At 32.9% G+C, this 24,493-nt stretch overlaps 1 protein-coding gene across 25 annotated transcripts in view; it reads right to left on the minus strand.

Moving 5' to 3' along the window:
* Positions 1 to 24,493, minus strand: part of LOC115885126 (inter-alpha-trypsin inhibitor heavy chain H4-like) — a 39,604-nt gene that overhangs the window by 1,032 nt on the left and 14,079 nt on the right. For 3 of the 25 annotated variants that reach the window (XM_030903973.1, XM_030903979.1, XM_030903916.1), the window contains exons 3-20: positions 23,897 to 24,139; positions 23,586 to 23,789; positions 23,149 to 23,412; positions 21,725 to 21,830; positions 21,461 to 21,648; positions 18,919 to 19,152; positions 16,253 to 16,544; positions 14,485 to 14,671; positions 11,093 to 11,214; positions 9,593 to 9,667; positions 6,868 to 6,912; positions 6,772 to 6,804; positions 5,665 to 5,697; positions 5,572 to 5,604; positions 5,156 to 5,185; positions 2,442 to 2,486; positions 1,096 to 1,125; positions 669 to 779 (exon numbers count right to left, since the gene is read on the minus strand). In XM_030903973.1, the coding sequence (XP_030759833.1) occupies positions 669 to 779; positions 1,096 to 1,125; positions 2,442 to 2,486; positions 5,156 to 5,185; positions 5,572 to 5,604; positions 5,665 to 5,697; positions 6,772 to 6,804; positions 6,868 to 6,912; positions 9,593 to 9,667; positions 11,093 to 11,214; positions 14,485 to 14,671; positions 16,253 to 16,544; positions 18,919 to 19,152; positions 21,461 to 21,648; positions 21,725 to 21,830; positions 23,149 to 23,412; positions 23,586 to 23,789; positions 23,897 to 24,139 (2,275 nt within the window). The remainder of the gene's footprint in view (positions 1 to 668; positions 780 to 1,095; positions 1,126 to 2,441; positions 2,487 to 5,155; positions 5,186 to 5,571; positions 5,605 to 5,664; positions 5,698 to 6,771; positions 6,805 to 6,867; positions 6,913 to 9,592; positions 9,668 to 11,092; positions 11,215 to 14,484; positions 14,672 to 16,252; positions 16,545 to 18,918; positions 19,153 to 21,460; positions 21,649 to 21,724; positions 21,831 to 23,148; positions 23,413 to 23,585; positions 23,790 to 23,896; positions 24,140 to 24,493) is intronic. The other 22 variants (XM_030903937.1, XM_030903931.1, XM_030903922.1 and 19 more) reach the window with 22 other exon arrangements.

Raw genomic sequence — 24,493 nt, forward strand, 5'->3', positions numbered from 1 at the left:
AAAAATTGTACTTTTAAGCACAAACAGTTTTTTTTTAAAACTAAATTTTCGAGTTTTTGTATTGCATTTCTTGAAATTTGTGTGCTGAAAATATGCCGAAGCATTTAAACAGTCCCGCAAAGATCGTGTAGCTTCCCTGAAAAACTATTTTGAACGAGAACGTGACAATAAAAGTCCTTTATTACCCTTGACTGCAGTCAAAGAAGTAAGTTTGAATGATAAGCATATTACACCACACATCTTACTTGTTATTACCACTTATGATGTTTAAGATATACATCAATAAATAAATAAATAACCCATAATAACGCTTAAAATAATCTTCATAATGGACTAGTTAATAAGTTATAAGTAAAATAAGCAAATAAATCAATTAATTACTAAAATATTAAGTATTAAATTAAAAATAAAACGTAAAAATCTTTAAAAAATTATATAATAAATATATTGTTTGTCACTTTTAAATTAAGATTCATCTTATAAATCTATCACAATCTGGCAGCGCTGTCGCCATTGCTTGTCATTCAAAGTTGATCACGTGCATCGGAAATTGTTTTGTGATTACCATAAGTAGCCGAATTTCTGACTTTACCTAAAGTCACCCCTACACAAAACGTTTTACTATACGTTTTGCTAGTCAGCTGAAATGGTTAAAATTTCGAATTTACCTTCATTAATAGTGATAGTTCCATTTTCATTCAATACATCCTTAAGCCAGGGAAGTGAACTGCTTTCAGCTAGCGTTGTAGTGGGAGAAATATCGGTAATATCAAAATTTTCTTGAACAAAAAATATATGATAAATTATACGTCATATTACAATGCGTCGAGTAATCAAACGAAAATGACGTCACGGTTGAGCGTAAAAACAATAGTTTATTTCCACATGTCTAAGTATATCTATCACCTAAAGTTATTGACAACTGTTTATTGTCTAGTTAATAAACTGCATTAGATAATCTTAATGAAACTTAGCCTGGGTGCTAGGGCACGAGGGTCACAAGGTTAACGAAAACGCAGATGAAATGGCCAAACAAGGCAACAAATCTCTATAGAATGGTGGAGAAATTTACAAGGGCAAGGTTGTTATATTTACCTTCCTCAGTACGAATACCAACTCCAGAATCTAAAACAAACAGTATACATATTATATATTAGATATCAGGTAGGTATTTTTATTTTTGCTATTTAGAATTTATTTTCTTTAAATCCTTCCTTATTCTCTTAAGTTATGAACACTGATAGTGTTAAGCTTCATTCAGAACCTCCCAATTTGTGGAAATCAAATTAGTGGTTTCAATTATACATTATACTTTTTAGTTTACGATTATTCACAATGTTTAAAAGCACAATTAAAATTAATAGTATATCCTAGCAACAGCTTGCGGTAGTCTGTTGTATCCATAGAGAAAGAATAATATTTAGCTTATAAAACAAGAAACTTTCGATTTCTAACCAAAATTTTTCTTGACGGATGATAATCAAAGGCCAAAATGACATTCCTCGCAAATTTTGAAGTATAATCAGTGGAAAAGTCAAAAGTTTGTTAACTTTTTCCGATAATTGAAAATTACTACCACTAATTATGACGTTCTGAATGCTTACATTAAAATTAGGTGAACAAACTTCTACGGCTAATTGAAGCTACTAATTTATTCCACTGATTTCGAGGTTCTCAATGAAGCTTTGCTCATCAAGTGACTATTATTTTTATTATTTTCCTAGAATTTTTTTGTCTTTAGAAGAAATGAGGTGATTATTTTCCTCTAATTTATTAATCTAATTTTAAGATGATAATCAAATGTAAGTCAGATCGATACTAAAGCTTCATTCAGAACCCCGCAATTAGTGGAATAAATTAGTGGTTTCAATTATACATTATACTTTTTAGTTTACGATTATTCACAATGTTTAAAAGCACAATTAAAATTAATAGTATATCCTAGCAACAGCTTGCGGTAGTCTGTTGTATCCATAGAGAAAGCCTAATATTTAGCTTATAAAACAATCAACTTTTGATTGCTAACCAGAATTTCTCTTGGCGGTAGATAATCAAACGCCAAAATGACATTTCTGGCAAATTTTGAAGTATAGTTAGTGGAAAAGTTAAAAGTTTGATAACTTTTTCTAGTAATTGAAAATGTCTACCACTAATTTTAACATTCTGAAATTAAAGGAACAAACTTCTACGCTAACTGAAACCACTAATTTATTCTACTAAATGCGAGGTTCTCAATGAAGCTTAACGTAATACAACGCCGAAAAGCTTTGACGTAAAAATGAAAATACGTCATCGATCAGCGTCATTTAGTCTATGCGGGACAAGGGCTTGACAAACGTTTCTATTACAAATTAAATAAAAATGTGAAATTTAAGCATGCAAAAAACTTTTATACTAGAAAATTAAAATAAAAAAATACAAAAATATAAGAAATTACATACCAATTTGTAAAGTAGGGGAGGGTGTACTGGCGTATTGTGGTGGCGCTATAAATAAATTATCCAGTAAACAATCGAGCAACGATAACAATAATATCTTAATTAAAATACCGTAGTCCGTAAATTGATATACTCAGAATTTGTGCTAATAATGGATATAAAGGCGGATTTTCATGCATCCGTTATCCGTTGATACTATCATCCGAAGGCGCTGTGATTGGTCATAGTATTTTCGCGCCATTTTTGGTCATAATTTTACATTTAAAAAAATGGTAAAAAATTAAGAATGATTGATAAGTAAAACTTAAAGGCTGTAAAAAAAGTATACGGCCCAACCAAGAAGGTAAGCTGCCCAATCATTGCACAAAATGAAACCGCTGGAAACAGCCATATCCTTAACCAAAAAAAACAACCCCAATATGGAAGCACTATACAGAATACCTCAGTATAACAGCCTCGATTTATTAGATACCTCAATAACAGAACAGGAAATAATGGCATCCATAAAACAGCTTAAAAACAACAAATCAGCTGGCTGTGACGCGATCCCGGCGGAAATCTATAGTGTGCAAGTAAAGAACTTATTGGTCACCTTAAGGCTCTCTTCGATGTCATATGGGAAAGCGAAGAGGTACCTCAGGACTTTTGCAACGCGAATATAGTGAATATATTTCAGAACAAAGGAAGTGCATCAGACTGCGGAAATTACCGGGGAATGTCACTATTCCCTATCGGAGGAAAAATTCTTACAAAAATTATGTCAAATCGCCTGCACCCACATATAGAAAAAATCCTTTCAGAATCGCAAACGGGTTTTCGCATCAACCGTAGCACCGTCGATTCCATATTTTCCATCCGCCAACTACAGGAAAAAATAAAAGAGCAGCAGTCTAAACTTTATGTTGCATTCATCGATCTAACAAAAGCCTTAGACTCTGTGAACAGAGATGCACTTTGGGCAATTATGAAAAATTCGGAGTACCCAACAGATTTCTTACAGTGTGTAAAAGCCTCCATAACAACAACCATCAAGAGTGTCACATCATGGACTACTGAGCGATCCCTTCCTGACAAATACAGGAGTTAGGCAGGGATGTGTCTTAGCGCCTCTCCTATTCAACATATTCATGGCAGCGCTCTGCATTATAGTGGACAACAAACTGCAGGAGAGAGGATAGGGCATTAGATACAGATATGACGGCGGTCTGTTCAACATAAAAAGACTCAGGGCAAAAACACGTACAAAATCACAGAACTTCAATACGCTGATGACTGCGCTCTAGTTGCAAACACGTTACAACAATTACAAGAAATGTTGAACACATATCTGGAAATACGAGGCTTTGGGCCTTAAGCTAAACAACCATAAAACCAAAATCATGTGCACTCCCCGGAAGATCATAACAATGCTACAAAAATCGAAGAAGAATGTGAATAATTGTGGTGATTGTCATACATTTTTGAACGCATTGTCCGATGAAAGGAGGCATGATTAGATTAGATTCTTCGAGGGAGCTATCGGCCTGTTCCCCTTGGGCCTGTGCCACTTCGACCTGTTCAGATCTATTGCGGCCTTCTTCTAATCGTTAGTTTACATTCTCCAATCTTATTCTTTTTACAAAGTCGAGCAACTTGGAGACTGAAACCTCCATATATCTCTTTGTCAATGGCTTAACATTGCCTAGTACAAGGAATCGCACATTTGCCAGGCTGTCTCACCGACATAAAATATGTTCTGTCGTTTCTTCTTCAGATTGACAGAACCTACACATGGCGTCGTCTGTCAATACCGCCAGCTCCAGATGCCTATTCGGCTTACACTGCCTTGTTAGTAGACCCCCAAAAGCTTTGACTGTATTTCTGTTTTTTCTTATTAGGTCAATATTCAACCAATAAAATTAATATCGTATCATGGTATCGTCGGATATCGAAGGCATGAAAATTCGTCTTAATATTAAAATAGCAGAAAACTTGTGTAGCATTAACAAATATGTATCATGTGCGTATACCTCATTAAATATAGGACGATAGGTCACATTTTTTAATGCAATTCTCACAACTAGAAAGAAACGTGTAAAATGCCAACATTAAAAAAATGTCAGTCTATGAAGATATTATATTTTAAAATTCACCAGTGAAAAAGCAAAATCTAATGTCTAATAAACAATAATGACAAATAAAAAAAATATCTTAAATTGATTTACAGCTTAGATATTTAACAGCGTTTTTATTAATGAAGCATTTCTATAAAATTCCATTAGAATTATTATTCTAATTAATAATTAATAAACATATTTATTATTTCAATTAAAAAAAAATAACAAATATTTATTTGAATTATTTAAAAAAAAAATAATTAAAACTATTAAATTTATTTAAATTCAATTAAAAAACAGAAATAACCAAGTTTACTTATTATTATTATTATTATTTTTATTTTTTTGTTCTTTGACATTGTAAACATTTATAAATGTTTATTATTTATGTATTATCTTTTGTTTGTTTGTTTGTGTACCTTGTTTTTTACTTTGTTTGTTAGTTTACCTTTGTCTACAAATTGAAAAATTTTTTGACAATAAAGGCATTTATTTATTTATTTATTTAGTTATCTTACTTATTAGTAAGATAAGTAAACTTGGTTATTTTTGTTTTTAATTGGTTTTTTAATTTAGTGAAAAATTTGTTATTTTTTTTTAATTGAAATAATAAATATGTACCTCTAGGATATAAAGGTGTTGTCCTGTAACCTGTAAAATGAAAATACTATGTTAAAGATTCATTCAGAACGTCGAAATTAGTGGAATAAATTAGTGGTTTCAATTAGCACAGAAGTTTGTTCCTCTTATTTGAAGCTAAATATTAGTCTTTCTCTATGGATATACAACTGACTACCCTAAGCTGTTGCTAGGATATTCTATTAATTTTAATTGCGTTTTTTAGATATTATGAATGATCGTAAACTAAAAATATAAAGTGTAATTGAAACCACTAATTTATTCCACTAATTGCGAGGTTCTGAATGAAGATTAAATATTCTGTTCTATAACCCGTGTTAATTTGACTGATTAACACACACACCATTTTGTGTGTTTCAGTATTTGTAACATATACAAGATACCAGAAATTAACATACCTGCCAGACCTGGCAAGCCAGCGGACGATGTACCTGACAAACCATTTATAAAATATTTAGTAAAAAACAATTAACATCAAAAAGTGTACTTACCGCCAAATCCACTAGCATGTATCGATTGTGGAGCTGTAATAACAAAAAAACATTGTACTATACCGGGTGCGTCTCAAATGTGGTTCACCCCCTATAACTTTTTTATTTTTTCAGATAAAAAAAAAACGAGATTTGATATGTCACTATATGACATAAATTAGGATTGATTGAAGTATTCAACATTGTTTTTGGTCACTTCCTGTTTCACCGGAAATGACAACAATTATTGATTTTTAAATGGCACCCCGCTATTTTTTCACTTAATTCGATAGAAAATGACGCTCTGAGTAGAATGACATATCATATGTCAACTTTTGACATTTTCTCATATGGTTTATTTGAAATTATAACATGCGGATCATAACGACAATTTGACTCCAAATACCAAGTGTGTGGTACCGAATGATTCGTAAAAAAATACTTTTTCCAAATATAGTAATGAGCCACCCTCATTCCATTTGAAAAAAAAATGAGATATTATTTAAAATACGATTTGGGCATCTTTTAACTGGACAAGATGAAGAGGACAAGACACGAAAAACACTAGATCAAACTTTTTCCAAGGCTCAGGGTCTATTTTTCATCAGGTCGGGCCCTAAGGCCCAAGCAAAAATTCGGGCCCTCTTTTCGAATAAAATTCAAAACTCAACCCTTCAGACCACCGGGCCCAAGGCCAGGACCTTATGGGTCTTATGGTAAAATCGGCCCTGCCAAGGCTCCATGATTAAAAATTAGTGTTTTTAACCATAGCGAAAGCCATGGCACTCTAGATTGAAATTTCAAATGCATTTTTAAAGCGAAAATGCTAAAAAAAAATGTGATGTCATTTTATTCAGAGTGACATTTTCTATCGAATAAAGTAAAAAATACCGGGGTATCATTTAAAAATCAAAAGTTGTAGTAAGTGACCAAAAACAATTGAATACGTCAATCAATCCTAATTTATGTCGTATACTTACATACGTAACCAAATCTCGTTTTTTATCTGAAAAAATAAAAAAGTTATAGGGGGTGAGCCACTTTTGAGACGCACCCGGTATAAGCAGTCTTAAATTTATCCAAAATTTAGTGTTTCTAAAATTTACAACAATACAGAATATAACATACCTGCAAATTGGTACATGGGCATTCCCGAAAAACCTGTAACAAATAATTCATTAAATCTTTAATAAAATGAAGCAACTACAGCGAGAAACATTATACCAGAAGGTCCCAATGCGGCAAATCGACCTGTAATCCCTGATCGCGCTGTAATAAAAAAATAATACTGTACATTATTCGACGCCAAGATCCACCAGACGCAAACAAATGCATGAGGTATACACGTATAATATACAGGGCGGTCACAATGAAAGTAGTTATGTTTAGTGATTGTTAGGATTAGTGATTGAGACTACGAGACAGACACACATGCACAGTTCATACCAAATAAACTTTCAGTTTTAGTCACGTGAGTAAGCTTGACTGGCACAGCTTTGCCTACTTTTATATATTTTCTTTTAATCAAAATATTTTAGGAAACAAAAATAAATTTATTATAAATACAGGGTGGCGCACTTCATTCGCCTCGGTTGATTATACGAAAACGGAAAGATGTAGAAACAAAATATTTGATGGGTATATGCGGGGAGGCAATGTGCACAATTTAAAATTATTTTGAAATATACAGGGTATCTCAGAACTAAGATTCATACCAAAGTTATATTTTTTCTTATGGAACACCCGGTATTTTATTTCATTTTTGAATTCTTGGGCCTAAAAAAGGCATTTATTATAAGGGTTAAATATGTTTAAAATCATTGGTTTTTGAGATATTTAAAGATATTTAAATATGCATGTTAAAAGAGAATTGAGTATCAACACCCTATACATTACTTTTCAGAATTAATTCTTGTGCTGAGTTTAAAGGTAAAGAAATAAACTTTACTAAAAAATATTAGTGTTTCCTTAAATTTATACAGGGGTACCAAAAATTAGTGATCTGTTTTACGGATTTATTTTACATAAAAACTTTGTCATTTCAAATGCAACACCCTGTATTCTTTTAAATAAATCGAAGCAGATTCAAATGATCTTTTAAACTATATTAGGGTTTCCTATACCCATCTATCTCAGATTTTGAATAAAAAGCTATTTTTAAATAAAATGGCAATCAAGATGGCTGGTATCGCCATGGCAATTTTCTAGTGACAGTTAGTAACTATTTTCAAAATCGACATTAGTGTATGGACATTATTATTTAAACAGTTTACTAAAATTTACTCACAATAGTTTAATAAGTAAGTATTCTTTATTTTATGAAGAAAAAGCCATATCTGCTGGTGGAACGAATGGATATGTTACTAGTAATTTTGTTTTGTGAGGAAAATTATTTCTTGGCATCAAGAGTTAATGCTCAAAGATATCCAAATAGGAAACTTCCTGATAAGCTTTCCTTTGAAAAACTACTTGTCCTATTTCCTATTTCGCAGAATTGGTAGTGTAGTTTATAAAAAAATATTAGGCAGAAACCTGTCGTTGGAAGTGAAGAAATTGAATTTGCAGTAATTGGCTCTTTTATAAAAAAATCATATATCTACAAGTTATCGTAAAATAAAACAAAGAACTACTTCTTCGTTTTTCTTGATAGAATAATAAATACATATTAATAAATATTATTTATTAAACTATTGTAGGTCAATTAAATAAAAGTAAACTGGTATAGATTTAAATAAAGTCTATAAACTAATGTCGATTTTGAAAATAGTTACTAACTGTCACTATAAAATTGCCATGGCGATATCATCCATCTTGATTACAATTTTATTTAAAAATCGCTTTTTATTCAAAATCTGAGATAGATAGGTATAGAAAACCCTATTATAGTTTGAAAGAGATTTTGAATGTGCTTTGATTTATTTAAAAAAATACAGGGTGTTGTATTTGAAATAACAAAGTTTTTATGTAAAATAAATCCTTAAAATAAATAAGTAATTTTTGGTACCCCTGTATAAATTTGAGGAAGCAATAACATTTTTCAGTCTTTGCCTTTAAACTCAGCACAAGAATTAATTCTGAAAAGTAATGTACAGGGTATTGATAATAATCAATTCTCTTGTAGCGTGCATATTTAAATATCTTTAAATATCTCAAAAACCAATGATTTTAAACATATTTAACCCTTGTAATAAATGTTTTTTTTGGACCCAAAAATCCAAAAATTAAATAAAATACCGGGTGTTCCATAAGAAAAAATATAACTTTGGTATGGATTTTAGTTCTGAGACACCCTGTATATTTCAAAATAATTTTAAATTGTGCACAGTGACTCCCCACATATACCCATAAAATATTTTGTTTTTACATCTTTCCGTTTTCGTATAATCAACCGAGGCAAATGAGGTGCGCCACCCAAATATAGGCAGTTATTATTTACATCAACAAAACTCACCTACTTAACAGCACTTAGTGGAGACACAAAGGGCCATTACTACCGCGATGAGTATTTTACGGCTATTAAGCTATCTTGTACACTTCGCACTAAAAGAGGTTCTAAAAAGCACGAATGGCAATGTCAGGAAATAAATAAATAAATACGACAACTTGACATTTTTTTAAAGCAGAGCTACCACCTGAATCCCTAGCGCCAAATTTAACTTCCAGATAGTCAGCCCGGCGCGGAATATATCCATGGTTGGCAACAATGAATTTAAAAATCGCGCCCTCGATTGCGTAACTAAAAGTTTAATTGATATCAAATATATTAATATTATTTTTATGATTAGTTTGCAACTGAAATACCATGACCATGCATTAGATAGAAATGAAAAAATATATAGAGTTATTTTTTAATAAAGGGTTACAATATTGTTAATATAATATTTAAAGTATAATAGTTATTAGAACTAAGCCCAAACAGATTAGAACTGCGTAAAAAGTAAGTATTTACCAGAATATAAAGAAGAAACGGGATATGAATTTGGACTACCAGCTTTCAAAGCTACGCCACTTTTGGGTAAGTTCACTGAAAATATATATAAGTCTGTTTTGTAAGTATTGTATTCTTAAGATTTTATTATGTAGATATAATAAGAATATAAACATAAATTTTCAACAAAGTTTGTTAATTAAATCAACCTAAAACTATTTTTTACCAGTTTAAACAGACTCCTAAAAAGTATGACCTCACTTATGAACATTTACGTGGGATAAGCAACAGAGGGTCACTATAGAATAATATTCTGAGTGATTTTAGAGTAAGAGAGAGTTACAGATCCCACAGTTATCTCGGCAAAATAAAATTGACCGGCTAAATTGATGCCTTCAACATCAAAACTGGACAACTGAGAATTGACAAAATGTTCTTTTTTCGGATGAGACCAGAATTGGCCTAAGATCAGATAACCATCGAATTCGGGTTCTCAGAGCTCCAGGAAGTCGAGCGAGGTCGGAGCTATGTTGATTTGGTACTAGAATCAATCGTTAGTCTTTGGAGAGCTGCAATTGGGGATAATTTTAACTTCTTGTACGATAGTGCACCTCCCCATACCAACAGAGTGACTAGAGAATGTCTTGAAACGGAAGGTGTGTGAAATGGATAGTTTTGGACTGGCCTGCATGTTCACCAGATCTAAACCCTATTGAACACTAGCTCAAAAGAAGGGTTAGAGCTCGTCAAAACAATCCAGGAAATCTTGCATAGCTTATTGATGCAGCATTAGCAGAATGGGAAAAAATACCCCTAGACAACATTGATAATTTAATAAGAAGTATGCCAGCGCGGATAGAAGCTTGCATAAGGGCTAGAGGTGGCAACAAGGAATATTAAAATTATCAATTTTCTTTTTGTTTTTGCTTTTTCGCCATTAAAAATTTAAATCTTAATTTCGTTTTAGAAAACAAAAAAATACCATTTTGTTTCTTTTGGCAACTGATTATTTTTTTATTGCTATATGGATTATTTTTCATTAAAAGTAGGTAGTAATGACTGAGTTTTATTCATAAACACAACATTTTCATACGTCTCAAAAATTAAGAAAATTAATAGATGATTCCGTATAAGTTTGGTTGTGGTATATTGATATATAATTGAAATAAAATAAAAAATATGTAGGTACATAGATATCATATAAGTTCATAAATGGCAAAATAAAATAATTAATAAAAGTAGCAATAAAAATATGCTACAACACCGGATTTTTTAAATAATCACTTTTCAATCAGCATGTAATTATTTAAAATAACCTATAAACTTAAGAAAACCTAGTTGCACAGCTTATTCACTAGCCAGCTGGCCATTTTCGCTAGTTTTTGCAACAACAATACAAGATCAACGAGTATCCAGGTAGGTACATGTAAATGAAAGTCGACTGGCTGTCTAATGAATAGGCTGTGACACAATGAACCAATTTTTATTTTTTTCTATAGCTGTGGAATTTTTAAAGCTTACTTGAATATGGATATCTAGAGGTGTCTTTTGCAGCATCTTCGGTGTTAACTGCAGAAGTTTCGTTGGGTTTAACAACCACTAAAGACGTCACGTCAGTCACGAATGAATATTTTAGAGCTAATCTGCAAAAAAGAAAACTCTTTTATAGAGGTTTTAAAAAGTTATTGTACCAAACTTCGACAAAAAAGTGTTTATGAACTTATGCTTTAAGATGCTTTCTGATAAAGTTGGGATGTCCATTACTTTTGTGAGGGGGGCAGAGGAGCGAGGGGGTCAAGATGCGCCTCCCTAAAGGGTGTCCCAGGCTGAGCGTGCATTAACATTTTCTCGAGAACTACACCATCTAAATCGGAGATTTTTTGCACATCATTGTTGTACAACGAGATCTATTGATTAAAGATATTTTAATGTGGCGGCACTTCCGGAATTATCGGAAGTTGACAACAACTTTCTTAATTTAAATGGGTGCTTCCATTTTTATTACATACTTAAACTCTCTGTAATTTTTTTATGAATTTTGATATTAAACACTCTATACCTAACATTAACAGTTTTTGAGAGAAAAAAAATATTTAAAATTTTTGGACGAAAAAACTGTATATCGAAAAAAATTGTATAGCTTAAACGTCAAATTTTTTGATTGTCACAGCCACTATGACATAAAGAGAAGACATGTGGCTACCTACTTCAAAAATTAAATTGTTCGAATGCCATATAATAATGGCGGTAGCTGTCATGGAATTGAGCGATTAAAAATTATTATAAATATTTTTTTCTCAAACGGAAATCCACTTTTTTATTTCACTAGTGAAAAGGTTTTTAAATTCGTTACTTTTTGCCTATACATATTCCTATACCTAAAATAAATCGTTTTTAAGTTATTTAAGATTTAATTTTAAAACGTATATTTTCCTTAATTTTATCTAGCTTCCTTCGACATTAAGTGTCAAACAATCAGACAATTTATTTCTGTGTTCTTATATCTGTCAGGAAACTAACTATTTAAATTTTCTATATTATAAATACTACCTGCTTAAGAGTTTAAAAAGTGTATTGATAAAAATATATGTCGTGATATCTAATAGTTGATATTATATTATTAATATCCAGTATGATCGAAAAAAAAACGGCGCAAACTTGGCTTGAAAATAGTGATTGATGTGAAAAAATATCACAATATGACATGGCTAGATCTATTGTTTTACACTCTCAGTTTTACATTTTTTTTACTAGTCAAATAAAAAAAGTGGGTTTCAATTTGAAAAAAAAAATTTATGATAATTTTTTAATCGCTCAATTGGCCATGACAGCTACCGATAGCAACAATGATAGCTATACTCTGTTTTTTTTCTCAGGTAAGATTTCGATAGACGATGACAGAAGAAAAGCAGATGACGTCCCATACCAATCTATTTATTTTACTAAAAAAAGTTTCTAATAATTTTTAAGTTATCTATGGATGGGTTTAAATATAAATCCGTCATGCGTCGTGTCTTGTTGTTTTTAACCAGTTTTATTGGTTTATTTAAAAAAGGACAGATCGTATTTCAATTTTATTGGTTTGACGGAACGATGAACGACAAACGGACGCCGATGCGTATGAACTCGCCTTTAGATTTTTGTCATTTTTGACGCTTGTCAAAGTCTTGCCAAATTATAGGTTATAATTTTGTGTCAACTTTTGTTAAATACCCTGCGTTTTTGAAGATGATGCATTTTGATTCGTATTATTACGTGTGTTTTGTGTCTTTTGAAGTCAAGTGGAGGAAAAATCGAGTGAAAATTAACTGTAGACCCAGAGCACAGTTTATGGTTAATACTCGCTGCCCAGGCAGAAAGTCTTATACACCAATGAAGTTGCCATCGATAAAGTTTGTACACCATTTCGTCGTAGATAAGTGCATCTCGTATATGGTAGAAGGATCAAACTAAACACATACTAAAAACTGGAGTAGCTGTAAAATATCGACATCACACGATAGGTAAATAATGGATTTTAGTACTGCAGAAAAATAATGTCAAAAGGTACTGGTTTAAAAAAATTATGATTAAAGTTAATTAATCAACCTTTAAGGTATAAAATTTGGTAGGTGTTATTATTAATAAAATAGTTTGTTTTATTTACCTATGTTGTTTTATTTATTCCTGTGGAATATTACAAATTTGTATTTGTACATAAGTTATATTGATAAATATAATCATAAATGCGGGTAGTTTCATAAAGCTTGAAAGTAATAATAGTTCTTTTTTATATTTTTTTGGTATGTAGTGTCTTGTTCTTGTTTGTTTTGTATTAACACATACCGTTTTTATTAAATAAAATAACTCGATTACATTTTTTCAGTTTTATACAGTTTTTTTCACAATATTTTGAAATAATCACTTGTCATCTTGTCAATCAAATTTTAAATATATCCTGCTATGCGTTCCAGTTGTACCAACTTATTTCTTTGTAAAATAAAATAAGCTACTTTGAAATTAAAATGACAGACACATATATCACTGTCAAGGATCTTCTCGTTGGACAGACTATACCGACATTATTATATCACATTCGAAAAATTTAATTTTGGAAGTAGATAGCTACATGTCTTCTCTTTATGTCATAGTGGCTGTGGTAATCAATAAATTTGACCTTTAGGCTATACAATCTTTTTTGACAGGCAGTTTTTTTCGTCTAAAAATTTTAAATATTTTTTTTCGATAACGGTTAATGTTAGGTATAAAGTCTAATCAAAATTGATACAATTTTTCAGAGAATTTAAGTAGGTATGTAATAAAAAATACCCAAACCAAACCCATTTAAAATAAGAAAGTTGTCATAAGAGCTGTCAACTTCCGGTATTTCCGGAAGTTCCGCCATATTGAAAATATATTTAATCGATAGATCTCGTTGTGAAACAATGATGTGCAAAACATTTCCGATCTAGATATTGTAGTTCTCTAGAAACTTCTAATGCACGCTCAGCCTGGGACACTCTGTATATTAAAATCCATGAATTTAGATGTAAAGTTAGTTAGTATTGATATACCGAAAATTTGGTCCCCGGTTTGTTGGTTGGACTGAATTAGTACTGAATTGGAATGAATGTTCCCTATTAATGTTAGTAGTTCCTATTTAAGTATTATTTACTGCATATCTGGCTGATAACGATCTAAATAATCTCAAATACAAGTCTACTAGTTTTCATAATAATAATAAAGCAAATTGTGTTTTTTTTTAATAAATTCAACGCATTTATACTCAAAATACAAATTTTGAAAGATTAGGGGCGGAGTCAAAACAAATCTCACATCTCACCAGCGGGGGATGGGGGTCAAAAAATCCGAAAAAAACGCTTCATATAATTAACGGAAGCCCCCTCACAGGGTTGATTATATATTCTACGTACTTCAATACAGCTTGGGTGGCTGGTTCCTTATCCTTATCAACTTCGCGTTGCTGTAACAGTTGTCTTACTGTCATGTAAGCCCATAGTCGTTCTAAATTTCCAGTTGCTTGATAGACTTTCGGTTTAAGAATAATTGGCCCATTAATGCCCCAGGCTTCAACGCCAGGTGGTAGAAAATCAGAACCATCTAAAAATAACCATAATAAATAACCTAAGAACCATAATAAATAAACTAAAATGTTTAAATGTAAAAAAACGCAACGGAAAAAAAATCATCAAATTTAAACTAAATATAAATATATCAACATTAATTCATAAACTCAGTTTTTTGTATAAATTTTAGTACTTAACTTATTATGCAGGGTTAATCGAAGGGTTGTTTTTTACCTTAAAGCTTCATTCAGAACCTTGCAATTAGTAGAATAAATTAGGGTTTCAAATAGCATAGAACTGTGTTCCTTTAATTTCAATGTAAGCATTCAGAACGCTAAAATTAGTGGTAGACCGTTTCAATTAGTAGAAAAAGTTATCAAACTTTTGACTTTTCCACTAATTATACTTCAAAATTTGCTAGAAATGTCATTTTGGCCTTCGATTATCTTCCGTCAAGAGAAATCGAAGGGGTGGCTGCAATAACCACAGGCAGCTCCATTTTAATAAATTTGTAGGAAATCGAAAAAAAGCTGCTCGGTTCTTGCTGCAAACCCAGAGCAAGCTCTAACTAACGTCGCCATTTATCGTCATTATTTATATTGGGAGAACTGATTGTTGCAGAAAACGATCGGCCAATTTTTTAAAGGGTAATTCATTAAAAATCTAGTTTTCGAAAAATAGTGGAGCTGCCTGGTTGTGGTTAAAAATCAAAAGTTGCTTGTTTTATAAGCTAAATATTAGATATTAGGCTTTCTCTATGGATACAACTGACCAACGCAAGCTGTTTCTAGGATATTCTATTAATTTTAATTGTGTTTTTTAAATATTATGGAATGATCCTAAACTAAAAAGCTTATTCATTAACTTATTCCACTAATTGCGAGGTTCTGAATGAAGCTTAACTTTAAAACGCCCTGTGCACTAATTTCGTGAGCAAATTTTCATAAAACATTATTTTTCGGTCACAACCCAGGTGTTTCCTGAACATTTTGTTTTTTGAATCATGTCAGTACGTGCCTTGGTTACAAGTTTGTGACACGTTCATTTCGCTCTTAAAAATTAACCAAGGTATGTATTGACATTATCCAAAAAATAAAACGCTCAGGAGACATGGTTTTGACCTTGTTTTGACCGAACAAAAATGTTTTAGAAAAAATTGCTGACGAAATTATTGCACAGGGTGTTTTAAAGTTAGAGTCAAAAACAACAATTCAATAAACCCTGTATAATAAAGCCCAATACTTAAGAGTCCATTTCACTAGTCCGAAAAAATAGCAAAATAAGCGTTCGGCATTTACCGTTTGATGTAAAACTGACTAGGTATTTTTACACAAATGAAGAGGGAAATTAAAGATAAAGGATTATAATATATATCCGTACCTAACTACACATTTTTAGACAATTTCTTTATTTTTAAGATTTTGATGGTCAAACATCAACAAAATATTTTCTTTACATCAACATATACCAGTTTGCCAAAAAAAAATAAAAAATTGGGCTAAAAATAAAAAAATATAATACTTTAAATTTGAGGAAAAAAATTTCCGTTGCATTTTTTTGCATCTGAGTGTATATTGATTTTAAATTAAAGCAATGATAAATAGTTAGTACATACCATAAATTCCAGTGGTATACAATTCACTCCCAGCAAAGAAAATTGGGAATTTCTGTTTAGATATATTATATACGTTATTGTTGTCCACATACTTAAAGGTGACGTTAGTTAATAATGGAGAAGATATTTGTTTGTAAAAGTTTTCCAGCTGCAAGTTGGCATCGGCAGCTTCGTAAATGTGTCTTGCGAAACCTTCATTTTTCAGAGATAGTTTCTGTAAAAATGCCCTGTCTGCTCCGTCTCCAAATGAGAGAGAGAATATTGGAACTTGCCCTGAATTGAGTTCGGTTATCTAAAAAAATACATAATATTGGACAAGTACCACATTTTCGATATTTAGGAAGCTGGCTAAATAGTGAAAATACATGTGACGAAGAAGTAAAGGCAAGAATTGAAATGGCACGTAGAACATTTAAAAAATGGAATACCGCGCTCACTAATAGAAACCTGTCACTGCCAACCCGATTACGAACACTACGTTGTTACATATGGTCAACTCTTCTTTACGGATGCGAGACATGGACGCTAAAGTCGAGAATATAAATAAAATAGAAGCCTTTGAAACGTGGTGCTACTGGAGAATCCTTAAGATTTCTTGGACCGAACATACAAGCAACGAAGAAGTTCTTGAACAGCTAAATAAAGATCGGGAACTCTTAACCACCATCAAGGCCAGAAAGGTTAGCTACTTCGGACACATAATGTGTGGCACCAAATATTATATTCCTCGTTTGAGCATTCAAGAAAAAGTCGAAGGTAGAAGATAGGTAGGTCGAAAGAAACTGTCATGGCTGAGAAATAGACGGAACTGGACCGGTCTGGGTGTGGAGAGGCTGTTTCATGCTGCAGAAGATGGAGAACTCTTCAACGAAATAGTCATGGAGATAGCCAACGCCTGAAGCACCGGCACCGCAAGAAGAGAAAATCTAAAAAAATACATTTTTTTGCATATTTAAAATATTTATTTTGTTTACTTAAAATCATTTTGCACAATCAAAATATTACATATATATCTTTAAATGTTCGAATTAATAATATTAAGAATATTATTTAATTAAAATAAATAATAATTTTTTTAATATGGGCGTTTGTCGCAAATCTAAGATTTGTCAGCATTTATGGAACACAGGGTACAGAGTAGATTTTAAATGCAAAAATGATAAAGAAAGAACTGATAGTCTCTAAACGAAAATTAAAAGAGGCTTTTTAATCCATTCTAATATAAATAAATGTACTACTCAGGCATCTGTAGAATGTATGGCTATCGCTTCTTTAATTTTAATAAACATACCACAAATCAACAGATGGTTTAAGTTTTTTTGGTTTTAACAGAACGCCAACAGTTTATAACAGACGTATCTGCTAAAACTAAAGTGTTTTTGAATACTTGTATTTAGATATTTTAAATAGTTCTTCTTTGGTACCTCTGTGATTTTTGTTTTTTTTTTGCTGACAGTAGTAGGAACAGAAGTAGGAACGACTTTGTACAGGTTCGGCAATAGTGCGTCGGGCATCTGTAGCTTCTATAATAAAAAAAAATATTACACTATTGCCAGACCTGAATGAAATCGTTCCTACTACTGTTTGAAGTAGGCAAAGGACTACGACAGGGAGATGCGATATCCCCAAAGCTGTTTACAGCAACACTATAACAAATCTTCCGTCAACTAGACTGGACCAACAAAGGATTAAAAGTAGATGGAGCCAATATCTAAGCCATCTAAGATTCGCTTATGACATAGTCCTAATTGCCAATAGTTCTGTGTTCTCTGAAGAACTACAAGCACAAATTAACGAACTAAATACAGCCAGCAATGAAGTAAGTAAATTTTGCAAAATCTGAGCAAAACCTAAAGTAATGTACAACGAACTAGCAGACAGAAAAGACATTCTAATAAATAACATTAGAAATATGTAGTAGACAAAAAAAATACATCTATATTTGGGACAACTAATATCTAATATTATCTATCGGGATCTCTACTACCAGAAATCAACAGAAGAATTAAATTAGCCTGGAGTATTTATGGAATCAATAATATTCAAACTTAGAATGCCACTTTATCTAAAAAAGAAAACATTTGACCAATGTGTACTACCAGTCATGACCCATGAATGCAAAATTTGGACACTTAAAACGAACATTATAAGGAAACTGTAGGTCGCACAGGTCAATAGCACGAAATATGCTGAGAATAAACAAGAAAGACCATAAAAGAATAGAATGGATATGATAAAAGATCCAGGTAATAGATGTCATCCATAGAATCAAATCCCGTAAGTGGCACAGGGCAGGAAACCTGGCAAAAGGACGGACAACTGATGGACAACAAAAATTACAGCATGGTACCCACGAGGAATTAAGAGACCTAGAAGGAGACCAAACTTGTGATAGAACCATGATACTATAAAATTAGCAGGCATAATTTGGGCCCGCATAGCCACCAGTAGACAACAATGGGTCCAATTATAAAGAGCATATTTAAATATGTGAGGGAGGCTACACCATAAGTGGAAATAGTTGAATAAGCTGAAAATGATAATGATAATGGTACCTCAAGATCAAATTTAAAAAACTTATTTTTTAGAAGACTTTAGACTTATTTAAAAAAAAACTTATATTTTAATTTAAATATTTTGAAATTCTATCAAATATAAGTACTTACTGTAGAAATAATTTTCTCAGTTGAAACCTCTCCAACTGTCGGTTCACCATCAGTAAGGAACACTATGATTGGATGGTTTTGTTGTGGGTTCTTATTGGTACCCACTACCTTCAAGCCGACTTTCAAAGCTGTCAGAATATCGGTACCACCGAAGGCATCAAGTTTGTTGACTACTTCTGTGGCCTTTTTAATATTTTCAGGAGATGCTACCACTGATTCGGGAAGAATGTCCAGCTAGAAAAAAGTTTTTGTTTTATTAAATATTCAGTTTTTTATTTATAATATAGGTTATATAAATAGGAGTTAAACAGTTGAGTCCCAAAGCTGTTTTTACAGTAACACTAGAAGAAATCTTTCCTCAACTGGACTGGACCAACAATGAATTAAAAATAGATGGGAAATATCTTAACCATCTAAGATTCGCTGGATGACATACCTAGTCCTAATTGCCAATAGTCCTGAAGAACTACAAGCACAAATTAACGAACTAAATACAGCCAGCAATAAAGTAGGACTCAAAATGAATTTAGTAAAAACTAAAGTAATGTACAACAAACTAGTACGAGTAGACAAAAAAGACATTCTAATAAATAACACACCACTGAAAGAGAAGTAAGAAGAATATATTTGTATTTTTTTTTATAAGATATGGTATATTTGGGACAACTAACACACATCTCGGGACCTCTGCTACTAGAAATAAACCGAAGAATTAAGTTAACATGGAGTACTTATGGAAGAAATTCAATTATATTCAAATCTAGAATGCCGCTTGAGATGAACCGCCTATATTTAAAAATAGACATATTTCTTTATATTCAAAACATTCAGTTTTTAAGACACTCTGTATACATAAATAAAATTAAATGAACAAAAATACGAGTAGCGGAAAAAGGGGCCAAAAAACAGAAATGTCTAGCCCTAGCAGTCAACTTTTAAGCTTGACCAATCGGGTTGGTTAGCGTGGTTATTTGAAGGGTGTTAATTCATTTGTGTTTGTCAAAAACTCTAACGTGATTGGTCGGGCTTAATAGTTGCTTGCTAGGGCTAGACACAAGTGAAATAGTGTCTAGCGCCAGCAGGCAACTATTAAGCTTGACCAATGAGGTTGGTTAGCGTGGTTATTTGGAGGGTGTTAATTCATTGGTTTTTGTCAAAAACTCTAACATGATTGGCCGGGCTTAATAGTTGCCTGCTGGGGCTCGACACAAGTGGGAAGTCAGGCGACGAACAGAGATAATAGTTGTTAAATAATAGCTTAGAGACTACGATTCGAGACGCATTGATGTTACTTTTGGTTGTAGTATTTGAGTTTTGTAACAATGTTATTAAAGATAAAGTAAATGTTTTCTCATTATTTAACTAATGTTAACTAGAGCATATATTTCATTTTTTCTGTTGCAATTATTATTTTATTCTGTATTGAAGCTTTTTTTTATTTTATTCTGTATTTAAGCTTTTCCTTATTTATTTCATCTGAGAATATATAAATAAAGCATGTGTATGCATTTAATGGACTCTATTTATGCTGTAAATAATTTCAGTTTAAAAGTAATCTATATACAATCATTTTCTGTCCAGTCGTGCCGATGTTTTTGGTTTAGTGTGACAATAAGGGCCTTGTTGAATGTACTAATATTTTTTGACCGTGACTGGGCGAATATCTTAGCTCGCAGAGGGCAACTAAAAACAATACATGTAATATAAAGATATGTGCACCAAACATCTAACTTTAGCTTCGAGATCTGAAACCAGGGCCTTAGTACCTGCGGGCGGTAACCTGTTAGCTAACCAAAAACTCTTCAGTTTTGAATGATATAAATGTGGCATGTTTTGAATGTATGAAACTACAAACCTTGGTATGAGGACCCAGTTTTTATATTATTATTATTTCTCTTTTATTAAAGTTCAGGACAGCATAGTTAGATTCTCTGGAATAGGTTTTCTCTGCCGTGCTCCATTCATTTCATTTAATAAAATAAGTAAGGCTATTTAAATATTTAGCGTTTCATTTACATGACCTATTCTCCTCCAATTTCCCAAAATATTGCTTCTGTCGAAGCGCATCCGAGGTAATCACAATAGAAAAAATATTTAACACAACGTAGGTTCTTTTCTTTCATTTAAATTTCTTGTTATACAGTTGGTCAAAATATTACCTCTTCAACTTGATTGACAAACTTGGGTTGTTAGGTGTTCTTCAAATCGTAAAAGATAAGAGTGGGTACGACAAAAGACCTAGGTAATCGATGTCATCCACAGAATCAAATCCCACAAGTGGCAATGGGCAGGACACCTGATAAAAAGGACGGACAACAGATGGATCACAAAAATTACAGCATGATTTGGAATGCAGCCATAAGTGGAACACCGTTGCCGTTCGCGAGCCGCTTGGTTCGCCGATTATTTCCGGGCATTGACCAGCGAATACTCGTTTTTTGCTAACATTACAAATCTCGGCTCAAGTCAATATCCTCCTTTAGACTTGATTTAGTGATTTTGAAGATGCAGTAATCTAATTCTACTTACTTTTATCCCTTACCTTTTCGACTGGAGGTTTATTATAACCACCCCAAAAGGGAGATTCGCCTTCCTTGTAGGTCACTCGCTCTGTCTCAATATTCCATACTTTAATTTCTGAACTAAACTCAACAATGCTCAAGGTGTCTTCCGGGTGAAGTTCTCCCAAGATACTTTTCATTGCGTCCTTTAATTGAGATATTCTTGTGCCTATATTATTAAAATGAAAAATAATTGGATTGAAGAAAATTTCTTTATTATATTAATTTTGAGTGTATTATTGTACCTGACATGCTACCGCTGGTGTCCAAAACAAATATGATTTGTTTTTTGATTGGCGTCAACTCTTCAGGAGCGAAAAAGTGCACAAAATATCCTCCATCGACCAAAACCTAATTTTTCATTTAAGATATCAGAAGATTTTAATGTACAGGATGTCCCATTTTTGTGTGTTTTTCATGGTTTCTCGTTTATGAGTAGAACTACAAAGTTGCGGTTGTCATATCTTTCTATCTCTACTCATAAATGAGGAACCCCATAAAACAAAGGAAAATGGGATAAAATGGACACAATTATTGGATGAAATAGTGTAGCAAATACTGTATGATCGAAAAAAACGGCGTTAAAGACGGCTGCGGAATGGCAATCGATAATAATTTTGGCGAAATGCTAAATAATGATGCTAATGCGATTTAGTAAATGACGTCTGGAGATCGCTTGGAAAAATTGACATAAAATTTGTCAAAAATGAACGCTAATTACAGAAAGATTAAAATAAGATTGGAAGTTTCCAGGCACACAAATCAATATCCAAAAAAATATGTTTTCTCGAGTTTTAAACTACACCATTTAAAAATCATTTTTACTCAATATAAAAAAATTACAGCCTTCTTAAGGCCAGCTGGTAGTAAGCCCCATTAGAAAATAAAGAAGAGTATAGGCCAAATAGGGTGCCAAGCCACAGCAATGTGGTGGGCAACCAGGAAGTGGACACACTCGCCATAGATGTGGCCAGGAGAGAAACCATGGCAGACGACCCAACACTTGCGACAATCAACACACTGAAGGAAGCTATAGGAACTATCATCAAGGCTAAGCAGCAAGAGACGTGGCAACACCGTCAGGACTGCGGTACAAAGACTGCGCTCGAAGACTGTGGCTAGTGGTAGATAGCAAAAAGACAAAACAACTACTAGAGCACAAAAAAACCTAGTACGCACAATTGTACTAAACAAACCTAGTACGTCACTGTAAATTGCTCCACGGGAGTAAACCTCGTGAGATGGAAGATTTTCAACAACGGCTCCTGCAGAGAATGCGGAGAGGAAGACGAAACCATACAGCGCCTGCTCTGCTGCTGTGCCACTGTCCGACACTGGAAAACCACGCTTTAAAACTTTAGTTTACGGTTTTTTGGAGGGAAATAGAGGAAGCAACAGAAGCCAACATCAGCGACATCGGGAACTTTGCAAAGAGCTGGAAGTGCTTTAACGCAAATAAAGAATGAGAGGAAGGTTTGGTATACAATAATACAGGAGTATCGCAATGGGTCCAAAGCCTACGAAACCCCATCAACCTCACCTAACCGTGGGCCAAGTAATGATGTCTAGGGCTTGACCTCGCCAAAATTATCACCGATTTTCATTCCCTAGCCGTCTATGACGCCGTTATTTTTCAGTCTTATGATATTTTGTCTTATTTTTATGTTACCTCTCCTCCTTGAGGATCCCTGACCACATCGTACTCCACAACAAACTGACCGCTAAGTCCATTCTTTTCTTCCCCACCCAGACCGCTGGCCAGTAGTTTTTGTTTGGCAATGTCCGGCTTGAAAGTGACCACGGCTGCAGTCTCGTTGACAGTTTTAATGTCAGCTTCCGGATCGATTTTGGAGTCGTTCTTGGAAATCTCGTTCCCGGATCGCAGAGACGGCACTTTTACGAATTTCAGCGGACGGGATTCAGCAATATTGACCTAAAAATATTAAATTTCTATGAATATTTCGAAAAAATACAAATTAAGGTTTCATTCTTCGGGTATAACATCATCCAAGTACACTGTCAACCGGGCTTATATTTCCATTAAACAGTTATGAAAAGAACGTGAATTCAGTTGAAAAGTCGAATTCAAATCGTGCTGATACTTACCACAACATCTAAGTCTTTAACAGGCTGTCCTGGTTGAATGTTAAGAACTAGCTCGTATTTGTTGCTAGTCCTCAGTAGAAGCTCTTCGTAGGTAAGATAAAATGTAGCTTTACTTTGTGGCTCCACATTTACAGATACCGTGAATCTGTTGGAATCTCTCGCGCTTACTGCTACATGAGCGGCACCAAATCCACTAGATACAGCCTAAAAATATTAGAAACTTAGTAAACTCTCGATTATTTTATTTAAAGTAACCAGATTTCAAGTAAACCAATAATGGCCTCTGGCTGAGGGGATTTTAACTTCCTTACCTCGTCGTAAGTCTTCTTGGCTTCCTCTTTCTCTTTTACATAGGCTTCGTATTTCTTTCCATCAATTTCCATGACAAATCCAGAAATAAAGGCTTTATCTGGCGTCACGATTGAGAACGTAGCCTCTTGTGATTTCGGACTTAAGTTCTTCACTTTACTGGTTATAAGTGTTTTAGCATAGCGATTTGATATGTTCGTGTCTACTCTCATCTGGTATATCTTAGGAAGCACAGGACCTTCATCCTTGAAGATATAAAAACATTTTTGAATATTTTAGACAATGATTAAGTATTGAAAATAAAAGAATTTCGGATTTTCATTGGTTTTTACTTTTTTTTCAACTTAAACAACATTTTGTTTAGATTTATCAAGTGTAAACTAATCTAAATTCTGAAACTACTGAGCTTAATGTACTAAGACAAAGCATTCACTCGTAAAAATATTAGGTGCAGTCTCATACTTGAATGCTTTGATGCGTTTTAAAATTTCTTTATAATTTGGAATGAAACCGATAGGACAGATTGGACTCTATTCTCACCACCTCAATTCACAAAACCCCGTCAAAATGGTTTAGGGGACAAAGATGAAGTTGTTGAA

This window comes from Sitophilus oryzae, unplaced genomic scaffold (assembly GCF_002938485.1).
Source record: "Sitophilus oryzae breed Bouriz unplaced genomic scaffold, Soryzae_2.0 scaffold_111_pilon_pilon, whole genome shotgun sequence".
In the NCBI taxonomy this organism is placed as follows: Eukaryota; Metazoa; Arthropoda; class Insecta; order Coleoptera; family Curculionidae; genus Sitophilus; species Sitophilus oryzae.